A 20,560-nucleotide genomic window follows, 5' to 3' on the forward strand; every position below is an offset into this window, starting at 1 on the left:
TATCCTAAAATACCATTAACTTAACTTTCATTCTCGTCAGGGTATTCTACTGTTCATAGCATGCCTATTTAGTCCAATCTTTCGATCTAGGATTAATTTTAGCCAGATTAAAGGTTAACTCAGAAGTGTGCACTCAACTAAGTTGAATAAATACAGTTAAATTGCTATGGTGACAGAGTCTCGTAATTATTTCATCTGTTTCATTTACTACATCGTCACTTTCCTACCGCAGATCCCTTAATCCCAACATGAAAGGGGTTTTGCTACTCATGTCACTAATTAAACTAACAGCAGATAAAATTCAAGCAGTAAACATAATGAAATAAACAATAAATTGCATAAAAGTAAATTAGGGCAGAAGAATAAATGTAACGAAACGAAGAATTAAAGCAACAAGAGATTAATTATTAATAAGAGAAGAGAAAGAATTACAATCGATGCGAATCCGGCGTACAGAACACAAAAACCAAGCAAAAGTAATCCCGAAATAAAGTTACAGTAGAGAGGAATGAAGTACGCAATAAAAGTTTGATAATTCAAAAGTAGATAAAAAATCCGATCCTCATAACCTAGTTAACGTAGGTTTAAATAGTAAAGTACTTAAGTTTTGCGAAATTAAACAACACACGGGCTGTTTAAAGCCCATAATCAGCGAAACCACTCGATCGAGTGGATTAAAACCACTCGATCGAGCAAACACCTCAGCAAATCTACTCGATCGAGTAGAAAGTTACTCGATCGAGTAACTGGTCTTTCTACAGGCTAAGGATCGAGTGGAAAACCACTCGATCGACCAATCTGGGACGTAAAAATCACTCGATCGAGTGATTAAACTGCTTGATCGAGTTCTTGGTCTTCATTTCAGCTCAAGTCCGCGCCTAAATGCCTCGTAATCCGTGCCATGACGCTTTCAAGTGCAGTATCTCACTCTGGAAAAATCTCGTCTCCTCTAAATGCATGCAAAAAGGACGAAAAAGAGTACGATTCCACTACTTTCGCGTTCATTTCTACAAAATTGGACAAAACGAACCAAAGTAGCCAATTCGGGGCAAAATACTATAAAAACAGTATAAAAATGCATAGAAGTACATGCTGAAATAGGCTAAAAAGACTATATATTATGCACGTATCAAAAATTATGACAATCATAAATAAAATGCAGCATTATAATATGTATGAACATACCCAATTTTATGCTAAATCGCCTTTAAGGAGCCAATATCGTATATTAAACGGTTTTTACGAATTTGCGTGATTCAACCTTTTAAAATCACAATAAATTACATAAAATCATATTTATGCACAAGTTAATTACCCTAACCAACTTATGGTTATTGATATAAATTATACTTCCACTACGACATGGGTACTGGATACCGGTTGTGGTTCTCACCTTTGTAATCATTTACAGGGTTTAAGAGACGTGAAGAAGCATAGCAAAGGAGATGTGGATCTACGCCTTGGAAATGGAGCTCGAGTAGCGGCCGAATCCAAAGGAACTTATGTATTAGCTTTGCCTAATGGATTTAAGTTGTATTTACATAATTGTTTTTATGTATTAGCTTTGCCTAATGGATTTTGTTTTGTCATTAAGACCAATCGTTGTACTATTTTGAGGAATGATTTGGTTATAGGCCAAGCTTCTTCCATTAATGGCATTTACATTTTAGAAACCTCGAATCCGACGAATGATATCTATAACATTCAATCAAAGAAACTCAAATTAAGTGACCCAAATGAATCGTTCATTTGGCATTGTCGATTAGGTCACATAAACGAGAATCGCATCAAAAGATTAATTTCAAGTAATGTGATTATACCATTTTATTATCAATCATATGGTACATGCGAATATTGCCTTCTTGGCAAAATGACTCGTAATCCTTTTAGTGGTAAAGGGACACGAGCTAGAGAACTATTAGGACTCATACACACTGATGTGTGTGGACCAATGAGTATCACCGCTCGTAGAAATTATGACTACTTAATAACCTTCATCGATGACTTGAGTAGATATGGGTATATCTATTTAATGAAGCATAAAAGTGAAGCTTTTGAGAAATTCAAGGAGTTTCAAAACGAAGTAGAGAACCAATTGAACAAAAGGATTAAGGCACTACGATCTGATCGTGGTGGAGAATATCTTAGCCTTGAATTCGATTCACACTTGAAAGGTTGTGGTATTATATCACAACTTTATCCACCCGGAACACCACAACTTAATGGTGTTGCCGAAAGGAGAAATCGAATCTTAGTTGATATGGTTCGATCCATGATGAGTCAAACCGAGTTACCAAACTCGTTTTGGGGATTTGCAATCCAAACGGCATTTATATCTTTGCATAATGGTCTCACAAAGGCAACCGAAAACACTCCATTCGAGATGTGGAAAGGAAGAATTCCTAATCTATCCTACATGAAAATTTGGGGATGTGATGCTTACGTCAAGGCAAAGACCGACAAAAAGCTTGCCCCAAAATCCGAAAAATGCATCTTTGTAGGTTACCCCTTGACCTCTCGAGGATACTACTTCTACAAACCTCAAGAGAACAAAGTGTTTGTGTCTTGCGAGGCTGTCTTCTTAGAAAGTCAATTTATATCTAAGAGACAGAGTGGGAGAAATTTTGACCTTGATGAAGATCAAGAGCCACAAACCGAGATAGAGACGCAAGAAGATGTTCCTTCGTCATCTAGCGCGGTTGTCCCTCCTCCTCCTAGAAGAATGGGCCGAGTTATTCGCCATCCCGATCGATATGTGGGACTTATCGATGAAGATGGAACACTCGATGTGTTGCTCTTAGAAAGTGACGAGCCCGCCACCTACAAGGCCGCAATCTCTAGTCCAAATTCTTCCTTATGCCTTGAAGCCATGAAGTCCGAAATGGATTCTATGCATGAAAACCAAGTTTGGAACTTGGTAGATTTGCCTAAAGGGGTAAGACCTCTTCAATGCAAATGGATTTTCAAAGTCAAAATGGCATAGAGGGACATATGATGTCTACAAAGCTAGGCTAGTGTCAAAAAGACTTACCCAAGTCCATGGTCTCCATTATGATGAAACCTTCGCCCCCGTAGCCATGCTAAGATCCATACGGATTTTGTTAGCGATCGCCGCATTTCATAATTATGAAATATGGCAAATGGATGTCAAAACCGCTTTTCTAAATGGGCATTTAGAAGAGGAAGTGTACATGATACAACCTGAAGGTTTTGTTGATTCTAAAAATCCTAACAAAGTGTGCAAGCTTAAGAGATCCATTTATGGTCTTAAGCAAGCATCTAGAAGTTGGAATCATCGATTTGATCATGTGATAAAAGAGAATGGTTTCACTCAAAGTGTTGAGGAACCATGTTTATACATGAAATTCAGTGGGAGTAATGTTGTGTTCCTAATCTTGGATGTCGATGACATACTACTCATTGGAAATGATATTCCAATGTTGTCTTCTGTTAAGAAGTGGTTAGGTAACCACTTCCAAATGAAGGATTTAGGAGAAGCACAACGCATATTAGGTATCCGGATCCATAGAGATAGATCCAAGAGGATATTGGCACTAAGTCAAGAATCTTATGTTGATAAGATTCTTAGATGTGAAGCATGGACAAATCAAAAAGGGGATTGGTACCTATGGTAACTGGGACAATATTGAGCAAGTCTCAATCTCCCTCCGAACCTTAAGATGTTGAACGCATGAAGATGGTCCCTTATGCTTCCGCTGTTGGATCAATCATGTACGCCATGATATGCACACGTCTTGATGTCTCGTATGCCTTGAGCATGACGAGTAGATATCAAGGAAATCCAGGTGAGAGTCACTGGATAGCCGTCAAGAACATCCTTAAGTACTTGAGAAGGACTAAGGATTCTATCTTAGTGTTTGGAGGAGACACCGAGCTCCGTGTTAATTGTTACACGGACTCAAGTTTCCAAACGGATAGAGATGACATGAAATCACAAGCTGGTTTCGTTTTCATGCTCAATGGTGGTGCCGTTAGCTGGAGAAGCTTCAAGGAAGCTGTGACTACGGATTCAACAACGGAGGCTGAGTACATTGCGGCATCGAAGGCGCCAAGGAAGCTGTGTGGATCAGGCAATTCACGGAAGGTCTAAGAGTAGTACCTACCGCCAATGATCCCATCACTCTCTATTGTGATAATAGTGGGACGATCTTCCAAGCTAAAGAGCCAAAGTCTAGTAATAGATCTAGACATGTACTTAGAAAATATCATGTAATAAGAGATTTCATTTAAAGAAAGGAAATTGCGATTTGTAAGGTTGGGACGGATGACAACATAGCCGATCCGCTCACCAAGCCTTTATCGCAGGCCAAGCATGTTGGACATGTTGCGTCCATGGGACTTAAACGTGTACCAAGTTTATGTTAGATTTTGAAATGAAATAAAAGTGTTGTTTTTGTTCATGTTCATAATCGAATTTGTCTTTTATCTTTTCTTTATACATTGTTATATCCAAACGGGTTGTAGTGACAAGTTGAACCCCGTTAAAGTGAGCACGGATTAACATAGTATACGCCCATAGTCACTTGTATGAGGTGACGTCTCGAAGTGTTTAGAGTGTGATGCGATTGATGGCAAGTTCAAGTGTGATGGAGTCATATGAGAATGACTAGTCGATCACATAGGCAGACTGTTAGGAACACCTTGTCGGGCCTTATGACCGCTTATAGAGTTCTGGCAAATTTATATAGCCTGGTCGTGGCGAGAGCTACTATAGTATTCTAATGAGTCGATTCTTTTGACTAAAGACTATTCGCCTAAGATGGCACAGTTTCAGATTAACTTTGCTTTGTGTTACTACGACCTTCGTAAATGGGGTCAAATGGGCATATTTTGGGTTATGATGGTTGTGGCTAGTCGAAGGGAATGAGTGCGATAGGAATTGTCCACCCCTAGTCAGGGTTATAACAATATCCTAGGGCCACTCGAGGAGTAATGAACTGGAAATGCGTGGCCACGCTCGGAAGATATCTATGGTAGATAAATCCGGTCAATCAGTTATTCTCCAGATCGAGGAAACCACTCTCGATATGATCACTTGCAAGTACAACCTGAAAGACACCTTGCATTGAGTGGGAGATAGTAATAGGACAAGAGAATTGGTGACCCACACTTGTCGAGGACAAGTGGGAGATTGTTGGAATATGTGTCCTCCGACAATAATGCGATCACAACTGTCGATCATGATGATCACATGTTTAAGTCTCATTTTAAAGAATACAATTGGGAAGTAATATTTTACTGTCAACTGGTCCATACATAACGGTAATGATTGGCTGACTAGAGTTTGACATTACTATCGTGCGACAGTGGTGACCAGTTGATCCCCTTAGGTCATACCTAAAGGGTAACACTCTTAATTGATTATTTAATTGATCGTATGACGATACGGGTTAATTAAATTACTTAAAATTGACGGACGATTTTGGAAGTAATATTTACGTATCTCATTATAATTTGATTAAATAAGGTATGGTCTAAGTAATCGAATTGTTTTATTGCTTAGATGAAATTATTGTTTACGGAAGCAATTGCATTTGAATGAATAATTTATTATAAATACAAGATGTTGTGATTTATAATTGGTAAATTATTTTGGTTCGAGTAATTATGAATTACTAAGTCAATTTTGTATATGACGTGTTTTTATTAATGCGTTGATTTTTAATATGTTAAAAGTGCATGACAATTTTACATGACATGTGACATGTGACAAATTGACAAAGATAAAATGGAGTCCATTTTTCTTATTTGGACCGAAATAGTGGGGTGATTTAGGATAAATATTGTATTGATTTATTAAGTGGAAAACACAATTATTTTACCTAAACCTAGACATGCAAACCTACTTGCTCTTGTGAAGACAACCTTGCTCATGCATTGGCCCCTTTACCCTCCCCCTACCCGGTTTCCTTATAGAAAAGACCAAAGGGGTTTTCTTTATAATTAAACCAAATATACTACATGAAGAGTGAGTGCATTATTCATTCATACAACCATCTAAAATAATAGTTTTAGAGAGATAAAGAAAATTCTTCCTTCTCCTTCTCTTAGCCGAAATTAAGAGAACCAAATAAATATTTTTGGGTCATTTTTATTTAAATTAATATTGTTCTAGTAATAATAATATTAATTTTATTAAGAGAGTACCTTGGGTATTAATCCTTGGGAGGGATTCTACACTTGAGTCCTTGTTCATCCAACATTTGGAGAGCTCAAGAACAAGTGAGTAGGAGAACTCACTTGTGCCCAAATATCCGAAATATCAATGTAAGGGTTGATGATTTCTTCCTTATTTTTATTATTGTTTTTATGCATAAGATCAATGTTTAATTTTATGACTAAATTAAATCATCACATATATGCATATGTTAAGTAATGAGATATAGATTTCTAACAGTTCAAAGGAAGAAAGACGAAATTAAAGAGCTTACGCGAGAAAAGAGCTCGATCGAGTACTTTTTGTACTCGATCGAGTGAAATGTGTACGATCGAGTACTTCTTTTTCAGTCGATCGAGTAAAGCACATATGGGGACTTCTCGATCGAGTAGATTTCTACTCGATCGAGTGAATGGGTCATCAAAGTGCTCGATCGAGTAGTTCTAAACCACTCGATCGAGTAAATGGGAATTGATGAGGAGTTTTCCTTAACTCTTTACTTTTGATTTCTAATTTCATTTTTCCCCCATTTCTTTTCGACTCCTCCCCTAATTGCGATAAAATCATCCCCAAATCCCCATTATTCTTGCTCTAATACCAAATCCGTCACCTACAAATTGTTGCTTGATAATTAATCGTTCAAAGCCCCTTATTTTCCCCCTTTTTTGTGCTAGTTTACATGGTTTAATATTGGGTTTAGGGTTCGCGGTTTTGATCAAAAAAATCGCCACTTTTGCTTGTTAATTGAAGATTAATTGCAATTTGTAGGTTTCTTCTCATCAAGTAAGTGATTTCCTTACCTCATTGCATTTCAATTTAATAAATTTTTAATTTTTATGAGGTGAATTGAAATTAGGGTTTCGAAACTCCCAGTCTAGTCGAATTTTTCGACTTTAACTATCATTATTTGCCCTTACTTGTCTTGCTTGATGATCATTCCCGTATCCTCGTTGTTTCTTACACGTTTAATTCGAATTTTGCGAAAAATATGCGATATGGGTTCGGGGATCGAGATTTTATTTGTCATCTTGGTTCTATTCTCGTAATTTGCTTAGTTAACCGTTTGTTGCTTAAAAATCTTTCTTTGTTGATTGCTATTCTGCCCTATTGCCATTTACATCTTTGTTATTCAAAATTTTTGAGGAATATTGGGAATTTGTGGGCTGAAGTCGAATTTTTTATTTGTTTGGGGATTATCATCTTTGCCACATCTTTGGTTTTCTTCTTTGTTAGCTTGTTGTTTTTCTTATCACGTCCCCTGCCCCTTGTATACAGGATGGATTCTAGCTCACTACCTTCCACCATCTCGTCTTCTAGTCTATCCCATCGAGACGGTGGCCCCTCTTTGTTGCCCTTTGCCTCGCTTTAGTTAGTGCAGACTCTGTTTTCTTAGTTTTTTCCGGTACCGTTTTCACCAGTATAGTTGTATTATTATAATTATTATTATTATTATTATTATTATTATTATTATTATTATTATTATTATTATTATTATTATTATTATTATTTTTATTATTATTATTATTATTATTATTATTATTATTATTATTATTATCATCATCATCATCATCAAACGCAAACGCAAACTTTTATTAATCAAGCAAAAGTTTACAAGAAATTAGTGGGCAGCCGAGACACAATCTGGCCCCCACTCCCTTAGCGATAACAAACTTAAGTCTAGTAAAAATGTAAGCGGCCGCGCGAGCCTCTTCATCCTGAGAAACAGATAATTTCTTGATCCGCTTGGGCAAAACCACAACATCCGTATCAAGCTCTCCCGGCGAAGAGAAAGAGAAGGGTAGGAAACCATAACCAGCTGTCGTGCATAAATCCAAGATTGGCACACTTTTTTGAAAGCAAAGATCAAAGAACAACCCGACCCGACAAAAAATCGGACAACCCATTCTGAGACAAGGTGGAAGACCCTGTCAGATCGACACGCACATCACGAACCCTGTCCCAAGAATAAAGAAGCAGATCCGCCGGACGAAGGGAGCTACCATGTCCATCAACCAAACCGATATCAACCTCTCTACCAGCGGAGATCCCCGACCTGTAGTAGATGTCCAATAAGGTATCGCGAACGAGGTTATATCGATGCTTAACGCCCACAGTAGCAGCACAGGACACAGCATGATCACCAAAGACATCCCAGTCACAAACCCGAGGATAAGGAGGACAGGGCCGAGACACCGAGAACAACGGAACACTCAGTCGATAGGTAAGCACACTAAGATAAATCCTCCCATTCATAGTCTGCCCCAACCCGGATATAGGAACCGCATGCAACCAATCAGAAGAGTGAGCCCTCTCCTAAGATTTCCACAATGCAACCTGACGCGGGGTCAAAGAGAAAACAGAGTCCGAAGTAGTGGCAACCTTCGCGAAATATATATCTACCAATTTCTCCATAAGTTTAGGAGCAGCGATTTCACTATTATTATTATTATTATTATTATTATTATTATTATTATTATTATTATTATTATTATTATTATTATTATTATTATTATTATTATTATTATTATTATTATTATTATTATTATTATTATTATTTTATTATAAGATGCGCGGAGCTTTCATCAAAATTAAAATAAAAGGTTTACATGAAATTGGTGGGGAGCCGAGAGACAATCTGGGCTCCCACACCCTTAGCAATAGCAAAGCTAAGTCTAGTAAAAATGTAAGTGGCTACCCGAGCCCCCGCATCCTGAGATACCGAGAATATCTGGATCCGCTTGAGCAAGGCAACAGCATCCGAACCCAGCTCCCCCAGTGAAGAGAAAGATAAAGATAGGAAACCATAACCCGCTACCGCGCACAAATCCCCATACTTAGCACACTTACGCTGAGCAGCATAATAAACTTTTACTTATTATTATTATTATTATTATTATTATTATTATTATTATTATTATTATTATTATTATTATTATTATTATTATTATTATTATTATTATTATTATTATTATCAAACGCAAACTTTTATTAATCAAGTAAAAGTTTACAAGAAATTAGTGAGCAGCCGAGATACACTGGGCCCCTACTCCCTTAGCGATAACAAAGCTAAGTTTAGTAAAAATGTTTGCGGCCGCGCGAGCCTTTGCATCCTGAGAAACAGAGAATTTATTGATCCGCTTGGGCAAAGCCACAACATCCGTATCATGCTCTCACAGGGAAGAGAAAGAGAAGGGTAGGAAACCATAACCAGCTGTCGTGCACATATCCCGGTACTTGGCACACTTTCGCTGAGCATCATCAGCAACAACCCGAACCGGCACAAAATCGTACAACCCAGTCTGAGACAAGGTGGAAAACCTCGTCAGATCGACACGCACATCACGAATCCTGTCCCAGAAATAGAGAAGCAGATCCGCCGGACGAAGGGAGCTACCATGTCCATCAACCAAACCGATATTAACCTCCCTACCAGCGGAGATCCCCGACCTGTAGTAGATGTCCAATAAGGTATCGCGAACGAGGTTATGCCGATGCTTAACGTCCACAGTACCATCACAGGACACATCATGATCACCATAGATATCCCCGTCAAAAATCCGAGAACAAGGAGGACAGCGCCGAGACACCGAGAACAACGGAACACCCAGTCGATAGCTAAGCACACTACGATAAGTCCTCCCATTCATAGTCTGCCCCAACCCAGAAATAGGAACCGCACGCAACCAATCAGAAGAGTGAGCCCTCTACTAAGATTTCCACAATGCAACCTGACGCGGAGTCAAAGAGAAAACAGAGCCGAAGTAGTGGCAACCTTCGCGAAATATATATCTACCAATTTCTTCATAAGTTTAGGGGCAGTGATTTCACTAGGATGATTATTATTATTATTATTATTATTATTATTATTATTATTATTATTATTATTATTATTATTATTATTATTATTATTATTATTATTATTATTATTATTATTATTATTATTATTATTATTATTATTATTATTATTATTATTATTATTATTATTATTATTATTATTATTATTATTATTATTATTATTATTATTATTATTATTATTATTATTATTATTATTATTATTATATTATTATTATTATTATCATTATCATTATTATTATTATTATTATTATTATTATTATTATTATTATTATTATTATTATTATTATTATTATTATTATTATTATTATTATTATTATTAATATTATGATTATTATTATTATTATCAAATGCAAACTTTTATTAATCAAGCAAAAGTTTACAAGAAATTAGTGGGCAACCGAGATACAATCTGGGCCCCTACTCCCTTAGCGATAACAAAGCTAAGTCTAGTAAAAATGTAAGCGGCCGCGCGAGCCTCTGCATCCTGAGAAACAGAGAATTTCTTGATCCGCTTGGGCAATGCCACAACATCTGTATCAAGCTCTCCCAGCGAAGAGAAAGAGAAGGGTAGGAAACCATAACCAGCCGTCGTGCACAAATTCCGGTACTTGGCACACTTTCGCTTAGCAGCTTCAGCAACAACCCGACCAACACAAAATCGGACAACCCAGTCTGAGACAAGGTACAAGACTGTGTCAGATCGACATGCACATCACGAACCCTGTCCCAGGAATAAAGAAGCAGATCCGCCGGACGAAGGGAGCTACCATGTCCATCAACCAAACCGATATCAACCTCCCTACCAGCGGAGATCCCCGGCCTGTAGTAGATGTCCAATAAGGTGTCGCGAACGAGGATATGCCGATGCTTAACACCCACAGTACCAGCACATGACACATCATGATCACCATAGATATCCCCGTCAAAAACCCTAAAATAAGAAGGACAGGGCCGAGACACCGAGAACAACGGAACACCCAGTCGATAGCTAAGCACACTACGATAAGTCCTCACATTCATAGTCTGTCTCAACCCAGAAATAGGAACCGCACGCAACCAATCAGAAGAGTGAGCCCTCTGCTAAGATTTCCACAATGCAACCTGACGCGGAGTCAAATAGAAAACAGAGTCCGAAGTAGTGGCAACCTTCGCGAAATATATATCTACCAATTTCTTCATAAGTTTAGGAGCAGCGATTTCACTAGGATTATTATTATTATTATTTTTTTTTATAGAAATCAGCTTCTCATTAGAAAAAGAGAATTTCATACAAAGTAGAACCACTAGAAAAGCAACGTGACCATTCTAACTAGTCATATGCTCTAGTACTTCCTCTAGTATACTACTATTAATATTAGCATACAATCGAATAGAAACATAATATTTAATTTGATAGACGACTTGCTCAATTGTGCGAGAAACCCCTCTAAAGATGCGCCAATTCCTTTCCTGCCAGAGAAAGTAAACCGTGGCAGCCAAACTACACCGAGCTCGCTTTTTCCTCCAACCCTTACCACGGTACCTGGACAACTTTAGGAGCTCCTGATGCAAACACAAAGGTCTCCTCGTGACCCCAAGCCAGAGCAGAATAGTTTGGTACACGGCCCTTGAAAAGGAACAAGAGAAGAACAAGTGTGGATGGTCCTCAAGAAGAGCCAGGACATAGGTAGCATCTGTTGACAAGATGCAAACCTCTGCTATTCAAATTATCAGTAGTGGCCAGCCCCTTTTGCACTGCCATTCTCACAAGCATAGCATGCCTAGGCATAACCACACCATCCAAAGTAGGTTTAGCCCATTGGAGATTAGAGTGTCTCCCATGGAAAACCGCATATACCTGATACAAATGCAGCTTACCAGTCTTACTCCATTCCTGTAGTGAGGCGTGAGCGAGTACTGCATTGAACAGTCGATCCAACAAATTCATCTCGTGCAGCAAAGATAGCTTTCCAAACCGTGGAAGTGGACTGTGATGGCATCACACTCCAACAGTCCAAACCCTGCAGATGATAGTGTTGACACCACTGCACCCAGATTATTATTATTATTATTATTATTATTATTATTATTATTATTATTATTATTATTATTATTATTATTATTATTATTATTATTATTTTTATTATTATTTTTATTATTATTATTATTATTATTATTATTATTATTATTATTATTATTAATATCAAGCGCAAACTTTTATTAATCAAGCAAAAGTTTACAAAAAATTAGTGGGCAGCCGAGATACAATCTGGGCCCCTACTCCCTTAGCGATAACAAAGCTAAGTCTAGTAAAAATGTAAGCGGCCGCGCAAGCCTTTGCATCCTGAGAAACAGAGAATTTCTTGATCCGCTTTGGCAAAGCCACAACATCCGTATCAAGCTCTCCCAGCGAAGAGAAAGAGAAGGGTAGGAAACCATAACCAGCTGTCGTGCACAAATCCCGGCACTTGGCACACTTTCGCTTAGCAGCTTCAGCAACAACCCGACCCGACACAAAATCGGACAACCCAGTCTGAGACAAGGTGGAAGACCCTGTCAGATCGACACGCACATCACGAACCTTGTCCCAGGAATAAAGAAGCAGATCCGCCGGACGAAGGGAGCTACCATGTCCATCAACCAAACCGATATCAACCTCCCTACCAGCGGAAATCCCCGACCTGTAGTAGATGTCCAATAAGGTGTCGCGAACGAGGTTATGCCGATGCTTAACACCCATAGTACCATCACATGATACATCATGATCACCATAGATATCCCCGTCAAAAACCCGAGAATAAGGAGGACAGGGCCGAGACACCGAGAACAACTGAACACCCAGTCGATAGTTAAGCACACTACGTTAAGTCCTCCCATTCATAGTCTGCCCCAACCCAAAAATAGGAACCGCACGCAACCAATCAGAAAAGTGAGCCCTCTGCTAAGATTTCCACAATGCAACCTGATGCGGAGTCAAAGAGAAAACAGAGTCCGAAGTAGTGGCAACCTTCGTGAAATATATATCTACCAATTTCTTCATAAGTTTAGGGGTAGCAATTTCACTAGGATTATTATTATTATTATTATTATTATTATTATTATTATTATTATTATTATTATTATTATTATTATTATTATTATTTATATTATTATTATTATTATTATTATTATTATTATTATTATTATTATTATTATTATTATTATTATTATTATTATCAAACGCAAACTTTTATTAATCAAGCAAAAGTTTACAAGAAATTAGTGGGCAGCCGAGACACAATCTGGGCCCCCACTCCCTTAGCGATAACAAAGCTAAGTCTAGTAAAATTTGTAAGCGGCCGCGCGAGCCTCTGCATTCTGAGAAACAAAGAATTTCTTGATCCGCTTGGGCAAAGCCACTACATCCGTATCAAGCTCTCCCAGCGAAGAGAAAGAGAAGGGTAGGAAACCATAACTAGCCGTCGTGCACAAATCCCGGTACTTGGCACACTTTCGCTGAGCAGCATCAGCAACAACCCGACCCGGCACATAATCGTCCATTGAAGAGGGCACTCTTATTTCTGCACCTGTGATTTCTACAACATCAAAGATGCCAACATTAGCGAGTCACTCCGAAGCCACGGTTGTTTCTATTCCTAAAGGTTTCAAGCTCTCTACCGCTGATAAGGGAACTTTTGAGATCAAGCCTTCATACATAAGTCTAGTAGAGAGGAATTTATTTTGAGGGAAAACTGGAGAGGACCGCGTAAAGCAAATGGAAAAATTTGTTACATACTGCTGTTATATTCCTTTAACAGCTGGGGTGACTCGAGATCAGGTGAAACATACCTTATTTCCTTTCTCTTTGAGAGATGATGCAACTGAGTCATTAAGGGACTTAGATATGGAGACCGACGCAATTACCAACCGGACTTCTCTAGCTCTTACATTCTACAAGAGGTATTTTCCACCACAGAAAACCAATGCTCTTAGAAGTTAGATTACATGTTTTAAACAAGGTCCTACTGATGATTTTAATGAAGCTTGGATACGGTTCAAACGTCTCGTGCGGTCCGTCCCTCACCATGGTTTTGAAATTTGGTTCCTTTGCAACCAGTTTTACAACGGGTTGTATGATGATCATAGAGCCTTGCTTGATTCAGCTTCTAATGGGAGATTCCAAGATAACACTAATGATGGTAATGCTTGGAAGTTGATTGATCAGATAGCTAGTCACACAACTGATTATGGTAACTCCAGAGGAAGCAAGAGAGGAAGTGGTTCAGAAAGTGCAGTCGCGGAGCAATTGGAGGCTATACTTGCTTAAATAGCCGAATTGAAGAGTACCTAGTCTTTGGGTAAGCAAGAGATGGTTCACATGGTTCAACAAGAAGTGTCCTGCGAGAGATGTAGGATAGATGGCCACACTGCGGCCAAATGTATGAGTACCATTGAGCAAGTTCATGCCTTCCAGTCTTTCCAGTAAGGTACGCTATATTCTAACTTCTTCTCTAAAAGGAGTCAGAATGCCTATGCTCAAGCTCCTCAACAAAATCCGTATATTATTCCTCCAAATCGTGGTAATCAACCACAAGGAGGTTATCAAAGGCCAAATCAAGGAGGTTTTCAACAAATGTAACCCCCTCCTCATGCTCCAAGTAATGAGGTGTCGGAGTTAAAAGCTCTCTTACATCAAACTTTAATGATACAACAAAAGCAAACAACTCAGATCTCCGAACTCATGGCTCACAAAAAGATGTTGGATACTCAAGTTGCTCGCTCAAATAGCGGCTCAAAATCCATCAAAATAGTCCGGTCTTCCTCCTCAAGGTAAACAAGCTCATGAGCAAGTTAACGTTATTTCTTTGAAGAGCGGTACTTCTTATCAAGGTCTGGACATGCCCATTGATAAAGATGAAGTTCCCTACATGCATCCTAAGGGATTGGGAAATTTGGATCTAAGTGACGATGAAAAATAAATTGACGAAACTGAAACACATGATTTGAAGAAAAGTGAGAAAAGCAAAAAAGACGAAACTGTTTTGGTTCCTCGATCGAGTAGGACCAGGCTCGATCGAGGAAGTGCAGTGCTCGATCGAGTATACCCCAGGCTCGATCAAGGCACCTCCCCTGTTGATGATTTTTCGCTTGCTTCAGCTACGGCATTGGAAAAATTTAGGTTCCTTGATCAAGTGACTACTGGGCTCGACCGAGGCACTCCTGTAACTGACGATAATATTTCCAAACCATCTCCTAATACAAAAGAAGCCGAGCCAATCAAAATTAAACTACCTTTTCCGCAAATATTATAGAAATCCAAACTTGAACAACAGTTTGGGAGGTTCATGGAGGTTCTAAAGAATCTTCAAGTGACGGTACCATTTACTGAATTGGTAACTCAAGTGCTGGCGTATGCTAAATTTTTGAGAGAGATCTTATCAAAACAACGGTCTTTTGATGAAGTAGAGAGAGTAACATTCACTCATGAATGTCACGCCGCATTACAAGCTAACTCACCACCAAAGCTTAAGGATCCAGGAAGTTTTTCTATTCCTTGTCATATTGGTAGTGTAGCTATTGATAAAGCCCTTTGTGATTTAGGGGCTAGTGTTAGTGTCATGCCGTATTCAATTTGCAAAACGTTAAATACGGGTCAACTACACGTCACTAATATGACCTTACAAATGGTCGACAGATCTTTAAAGAAGTCTATGGGTGTATTAGAGGATGTGCCCGTTAGAGTAGGGAAGTATTTCATTCTAGTTGACTTTATTGTTATGGATATGGCTAAGGATTCTGAAGTACCCATCATTCTTGGTAGACCATTCCTTCACACTGCAGGAGCACTCATAGATGTTAGGGATGTTGGTCTGACACTAAGAGTTGGGGATGACACTATTAAATTTATTATTGATAAAGCTTTAAAACGTCCCCTTCCCATAACTCCTTGTTATATGCTTCATGTTATTGATCCTACATTTGATGATTCCCTTGCTTTGTGTTTTGACAGGAATCCCTATGACGCTCCTGCTGCTGCGTTATATCCATGGAGTAAGGAAGTGGATGAAATAGAGAGGTTGATTTATGGAAATGAACCTCCTCCTGAGATGGTTTACAAATATGAAGAGAGTGTTGACATAGAAGCCGAGTTGGATGCTTTAGAGGCAGAAATATTCAAAGACGGGCCAGTCAAAGTCCTTGATGAAGCTCCTATGACGGATGAAGTGCCCTATCTCCTGCCACGTGACGATGACTTGAAGGATAATGACAACTGCTCATATTTTACATTAGACTTTGAGTTTGATGAGCACGGAATTTATTTATCATTTATTTTCTCTTGGACTATTTATTGGTGCTACTTATATTTGTGTGTAGACACGCGCTACTTTTTGATTTAGTATTACGAGCTTTAAGTTGTATTGATTTTGATTTATGTGCGCATTTGTTTAAATGCAGGAAATTGTGCTCGCCAGATGGTTCCTCGATCGAGTGCAGGCAGGCTCGATCGAGTCACCTCGTCTTTTGGTTCAGAAACGTAGCCTGGCAATGATAGGATTGTGCGGTTGATTATTTTCCTCTATTTTGCATCTGGTTTGGGGGAATTTCTATGCCCTTACCCAGTATTCTCTTCCCTTGTACCTTCTTTTATTGTATTATTTCTTGTTCTTTCTCTATTGCCTTTATTAGTAGTGTCCTTTAGGTTACTGGATTTGTGTGTGATTGCTGTGCTGTTAGGGTCAAATTGAGGACACTGTGACATTTAGGTTTGGGGGAGAGTATTTATTTCAGTTGTGTCTTTTAATTATGTTGTGTGCTATAAAAAAAACCATAAAAATTATTCAAAAACATGTTTTCTTTTGTTTTAGGTCGAGTCTTGGTGAATTGAATATCAATAATGATAATTTGCTTTGTTTTTGCATTTGAATCCCATTTAAGTTGTCCATGTACATTGTTTTGATATGTTATTTATGATAAACAAAGCTCATAACTCAAGTCTTGACCGTCACAATATGCCTTATGCCAAGTAAATTTGACAATATTATGTTGGTAAACTACTTAAATTCTGAGGTCTATAGAGCTTCCTAGGCCAGGAACATCAATAAACTGGTCTCATTGTCAATTAGGCTTGAGTGTGGTTTCTCCTTGTGGAATATGTAATATCAAACTGCATAAGTGTGACATTGATTTCTTGATACATTTATTCCTTTCATTTGACTAAGTACACGTGGATAGATTGTTCTTACCGTTCAAATAAGCCATATATTATCCTTTTTGTTAGCCCATTTGAACCGTTGTAGCCAATCTTAAATTACATCATATGAGCTACAATCCAAGAATTTCCCTACCTTATCGGGACAGTCGCAGTTGCTTGTTTATCATGTCTATTTTACTTCTATGGTTGGGATTGGGACTATTATTGTCAATTGTGGGTGTAGTAGAATTATTTAGCAATTGTGTTATATCCTTGTGTTGGAAGAAGAAAAATATGAAGCAAAGAAAGGAAAAGAAAGGAAAAAAAAAGAGAAAAATCGAAAAAGAAAAGAATTGAAAAAAGAAAAGGAAAAAAAAATTGATTGCTTCATTTGGTTTTATCAAGGATCAAAAGGATGGACGTGAGAGTCTAATGCACATTTGGAGAGTACTTCATTCGCTCTCATATGTTGTAAAGTTGAGATCATTTCTCTAAGTTGGGTTTACTTGTTATTTTAAGATTTGGTTTTGGTTTAGCGCTGCAACTACCGTCTTAGCTCCACATATCCATAACGTGCTTTGGCACAAACCATTTCTTTCCCTTTAACCCATTTGCCACCCTTTTTGTCCTTGATACATTTACTTTTGTTTACATTGTGATTGCATACTAGTTTGGGAAATCTTTATCACATTAGATTGCATGCATGTTTCATAAGTCGAGTGAGTGTTTCTTCTTCTTTCTATCTTCACATATAACTCACCCTTACATACTTATGAGTGCATGAGTGAATCCGCGAGAATCCGACTAATTTGTCTTACAAGACCGAAAGGTATTTGGCATTTGTCTATAGTATGGTGACTTGAGACTTGAGCTGCATTTTCTATTTCCCGTATCTTTGAATTTGTTTTATTGGAACACTTTGGTCATTGCTTTGTTACAGATATGGATAGCTTGGGATTTGTATGTGCATCAACATTAGCTCTAAGTTGTTTATTCGCCATTTGTATGATTGCCTTTTGTATTGTGTGTTGCTTTGCTTGAGGACAAGCAAAGAGATGGCTTGGGGGAGTTTGATGAGTTATAATTATATTTTAGGTGGATTAGATTCCATCATAGGTTTTATCGTCCACTGAGGAGCTGCACTCGGCCGAGTGCTGAGTCCACTCGGCTGAGTGCCACCCACTCGGTCGAGTACAACTTATACTCGGCCGAGTGGCACCTGCTCGGTCCACTATGACCTCCACGAGTTCCACTGTATGCTCACTAGGTCTAGTCTAGTTCTACTTGGTCTAGTGTGTAGCCATTCCCTACTCCCGAGTAACTTCTTGTCAAGCTAAAGGGTCCTATCACGCATCCCAAGGTTCTTTACGGATCCCAAAATATTCGGGTATTATAATCTTCCCTCCTTAAGATGAACTTCGTCCCCAAAGTTCGCTTCACTCTCCTTTTTACCAGACACTCAATTCATTTGCCATTTCGCCACTATCGACTCTCTTACATGGTTCACTCACTTATACTCATCATACACATCCCAAAGTTGAGCGTCTGGGTTATTAAATTCACTCCCCCTAAAAGAGAACTTTGTCCCGAAGTTTGCCGCTCAGCTTTTCCTGAAAACTCTCATAATCCTCCAAACCAAATCCATAAATAGTGAATTTCCGGTTTAAACAAACTCCCTTACCCAATAAAATTCCCATAATTATCCTCATAAAATTATGATACCGTCTGTAGATTTTCATCCTATGGTCCTCCTCAAAAGGTTAAGGTACAAGGTCAACCCAATGTTTGCATTCCAGTCTCATAAGGAATCCCGACTCGCGTTACTATTCGTATGCCCCTCATAAAAATATTATTTTTATATATATATATATATATATATATATATATATATATATATATATATATATATATATATATATATATATATATATATATTTAGAGAGAAGAGATCAACTAAGTCCATGTATATGTATTGAGTCCATAAGTTCTATTAAGGGTCATTGGATGGTGAAAATGGATGGCCAAGATCAACCCCAAAAAAGTGTGTTTAATAGCTAATCTCACCATCTCTCTCCTCCTTCACTAATCCACCCTAATTAATTACTAATTTACTATATATTTGTTTTCCAGTTCCAAGACTATACAACTAGATGTACAATGAGCATTGTACATCCAAGGTTATTTTAGTCTTTTTTTCAAATATTTTTGCCAAAAAAAAGTAACGTAATTCAATTTTTAATCTAATCCTCATTTCTCTTTGACTGTTTCCATATTTTTCTAACTTTTCTTCATCTTCCTCCATCATCCAGTTAATGAATCATCTTCTCCCTTAAATTATTATAATTAATTGACTATGCGGAACTGAGCATCATCTTGAAGGAACTTTTTTATCCAAAATTTCTAATGCATGAAAATAGTTGAAGCTCGTATTATTTTTACATTAGCTCCTATTCTTATCTGAATATCTCGTATTCTTATGTGCTCGGATTTTAAAGCTCATGATCATTTTAAGCACGTATTCTTTTTACATTAACTCGTATTCTTATCTTAATAGCTCGTATTCTTATGTGCTCGTATTTTTAAGCTCATGATCCTTTTAAGCTCGTGTTCTTTTTACTTTAGCTCGTATTCTTATCTTAATAGCTCGTATTCTTATGTGCTCGTTTTTTTAAGTTCGTGATCCTCTTAAGCTCGTATTCTTTTTACATTAGCTTGTATTCTAATCTTAATAGCTCGTATTCTTAGGTTCTCGTATTTTTTAATTCGTATTCTTTTAATAATAGTTCGTATGATTGGTGTAGAAATTTACCTCAAAGTATTGTTAGATGCATTTTTCCTTCCTGATGATGATATATAAATTGCTTCTCGTTCACGAAATATTGTTAGATGCGTTTTTCCTTCTTGATATGATGATGTAAATTGCTTCCCTTTCACCATTTTAGAATCAAAATTATGGAGAAGAGAGATTTGTCGACTGTCGTTTAACAGAAATTTAGAGAAGGGAAAGAAGAGGGTTTGTCGACTGAAGAGAAATTAGAATTAGGGAAAAAGAAGATGCGTAGAATTTATTTTTATTATTATTGGGCTTAGATATATATATATATATATATATATATATATAATATATATGGGCCTGTTGTACAATGCTACTGTACAACGGGATGTAGCATCCTATTTGTGTTTGTTTTCCACTCATCCATTTCTCTCTCATCTTACACATTTCACTTCTCTCTTCTCTCAAACTCTCAAAAAAAACCCAAAAAATCCAAATAAATAAAAAATCCAAATAAATAAAAAAACCCAAAACAACCAAAAAAATCAAAAACCCAAAAAATCATAAATCTAAACAAATAAAAAACTTCTCTTCCTCTACACCA

At 37.7% G+C, this 20,560-nt stretch overlaps 1 protein-coding gene across 1 annotated transcript; it reads right to left on the reverse strand.

Moving 5' to 3' along the window:
- Positions 1-8,041: 8,041 nt before the first annotated feature.
- On the reverse strand, positions 8,042-8,431 carry LOC141630501 (uncharacterized). Its single transcript, XM_074443309.1, has one exon. The coding sequence runs from the start codon at positions 8,429-8,431 to the stop codon at positions 8,042-8,044; it is 390 nt and encodes a 129-aa protein (XP_074299410.1).
- Between the last annotated feature and the right edge of the window lie 12,129 nt (positions 8,432-20,560).

This window comes from Silene latifolia, chromosome Y (genome assembly GCF_048544455.1).
Source record: "Silene latifolia isolate original U9 population chromosome Y, ASM4854445v1, whole genome shotgun sequence".
NCBI lineage: Eukaryota > Viridiplantae > Streptophyta > Magnoliopsida > Caryophyllales > Caryophyllaceae > Silene > Silene latifolia.

Excerpts from the sequence above, each read along its gene's own strand:
- LOC141630501 (XM_074443309.1), bottom strand. The coding sequence starts at position 8,431 with ATGAATGGGAGGATTTATCTTAGTGTGCTTACCTATCGACTGAGTGTT.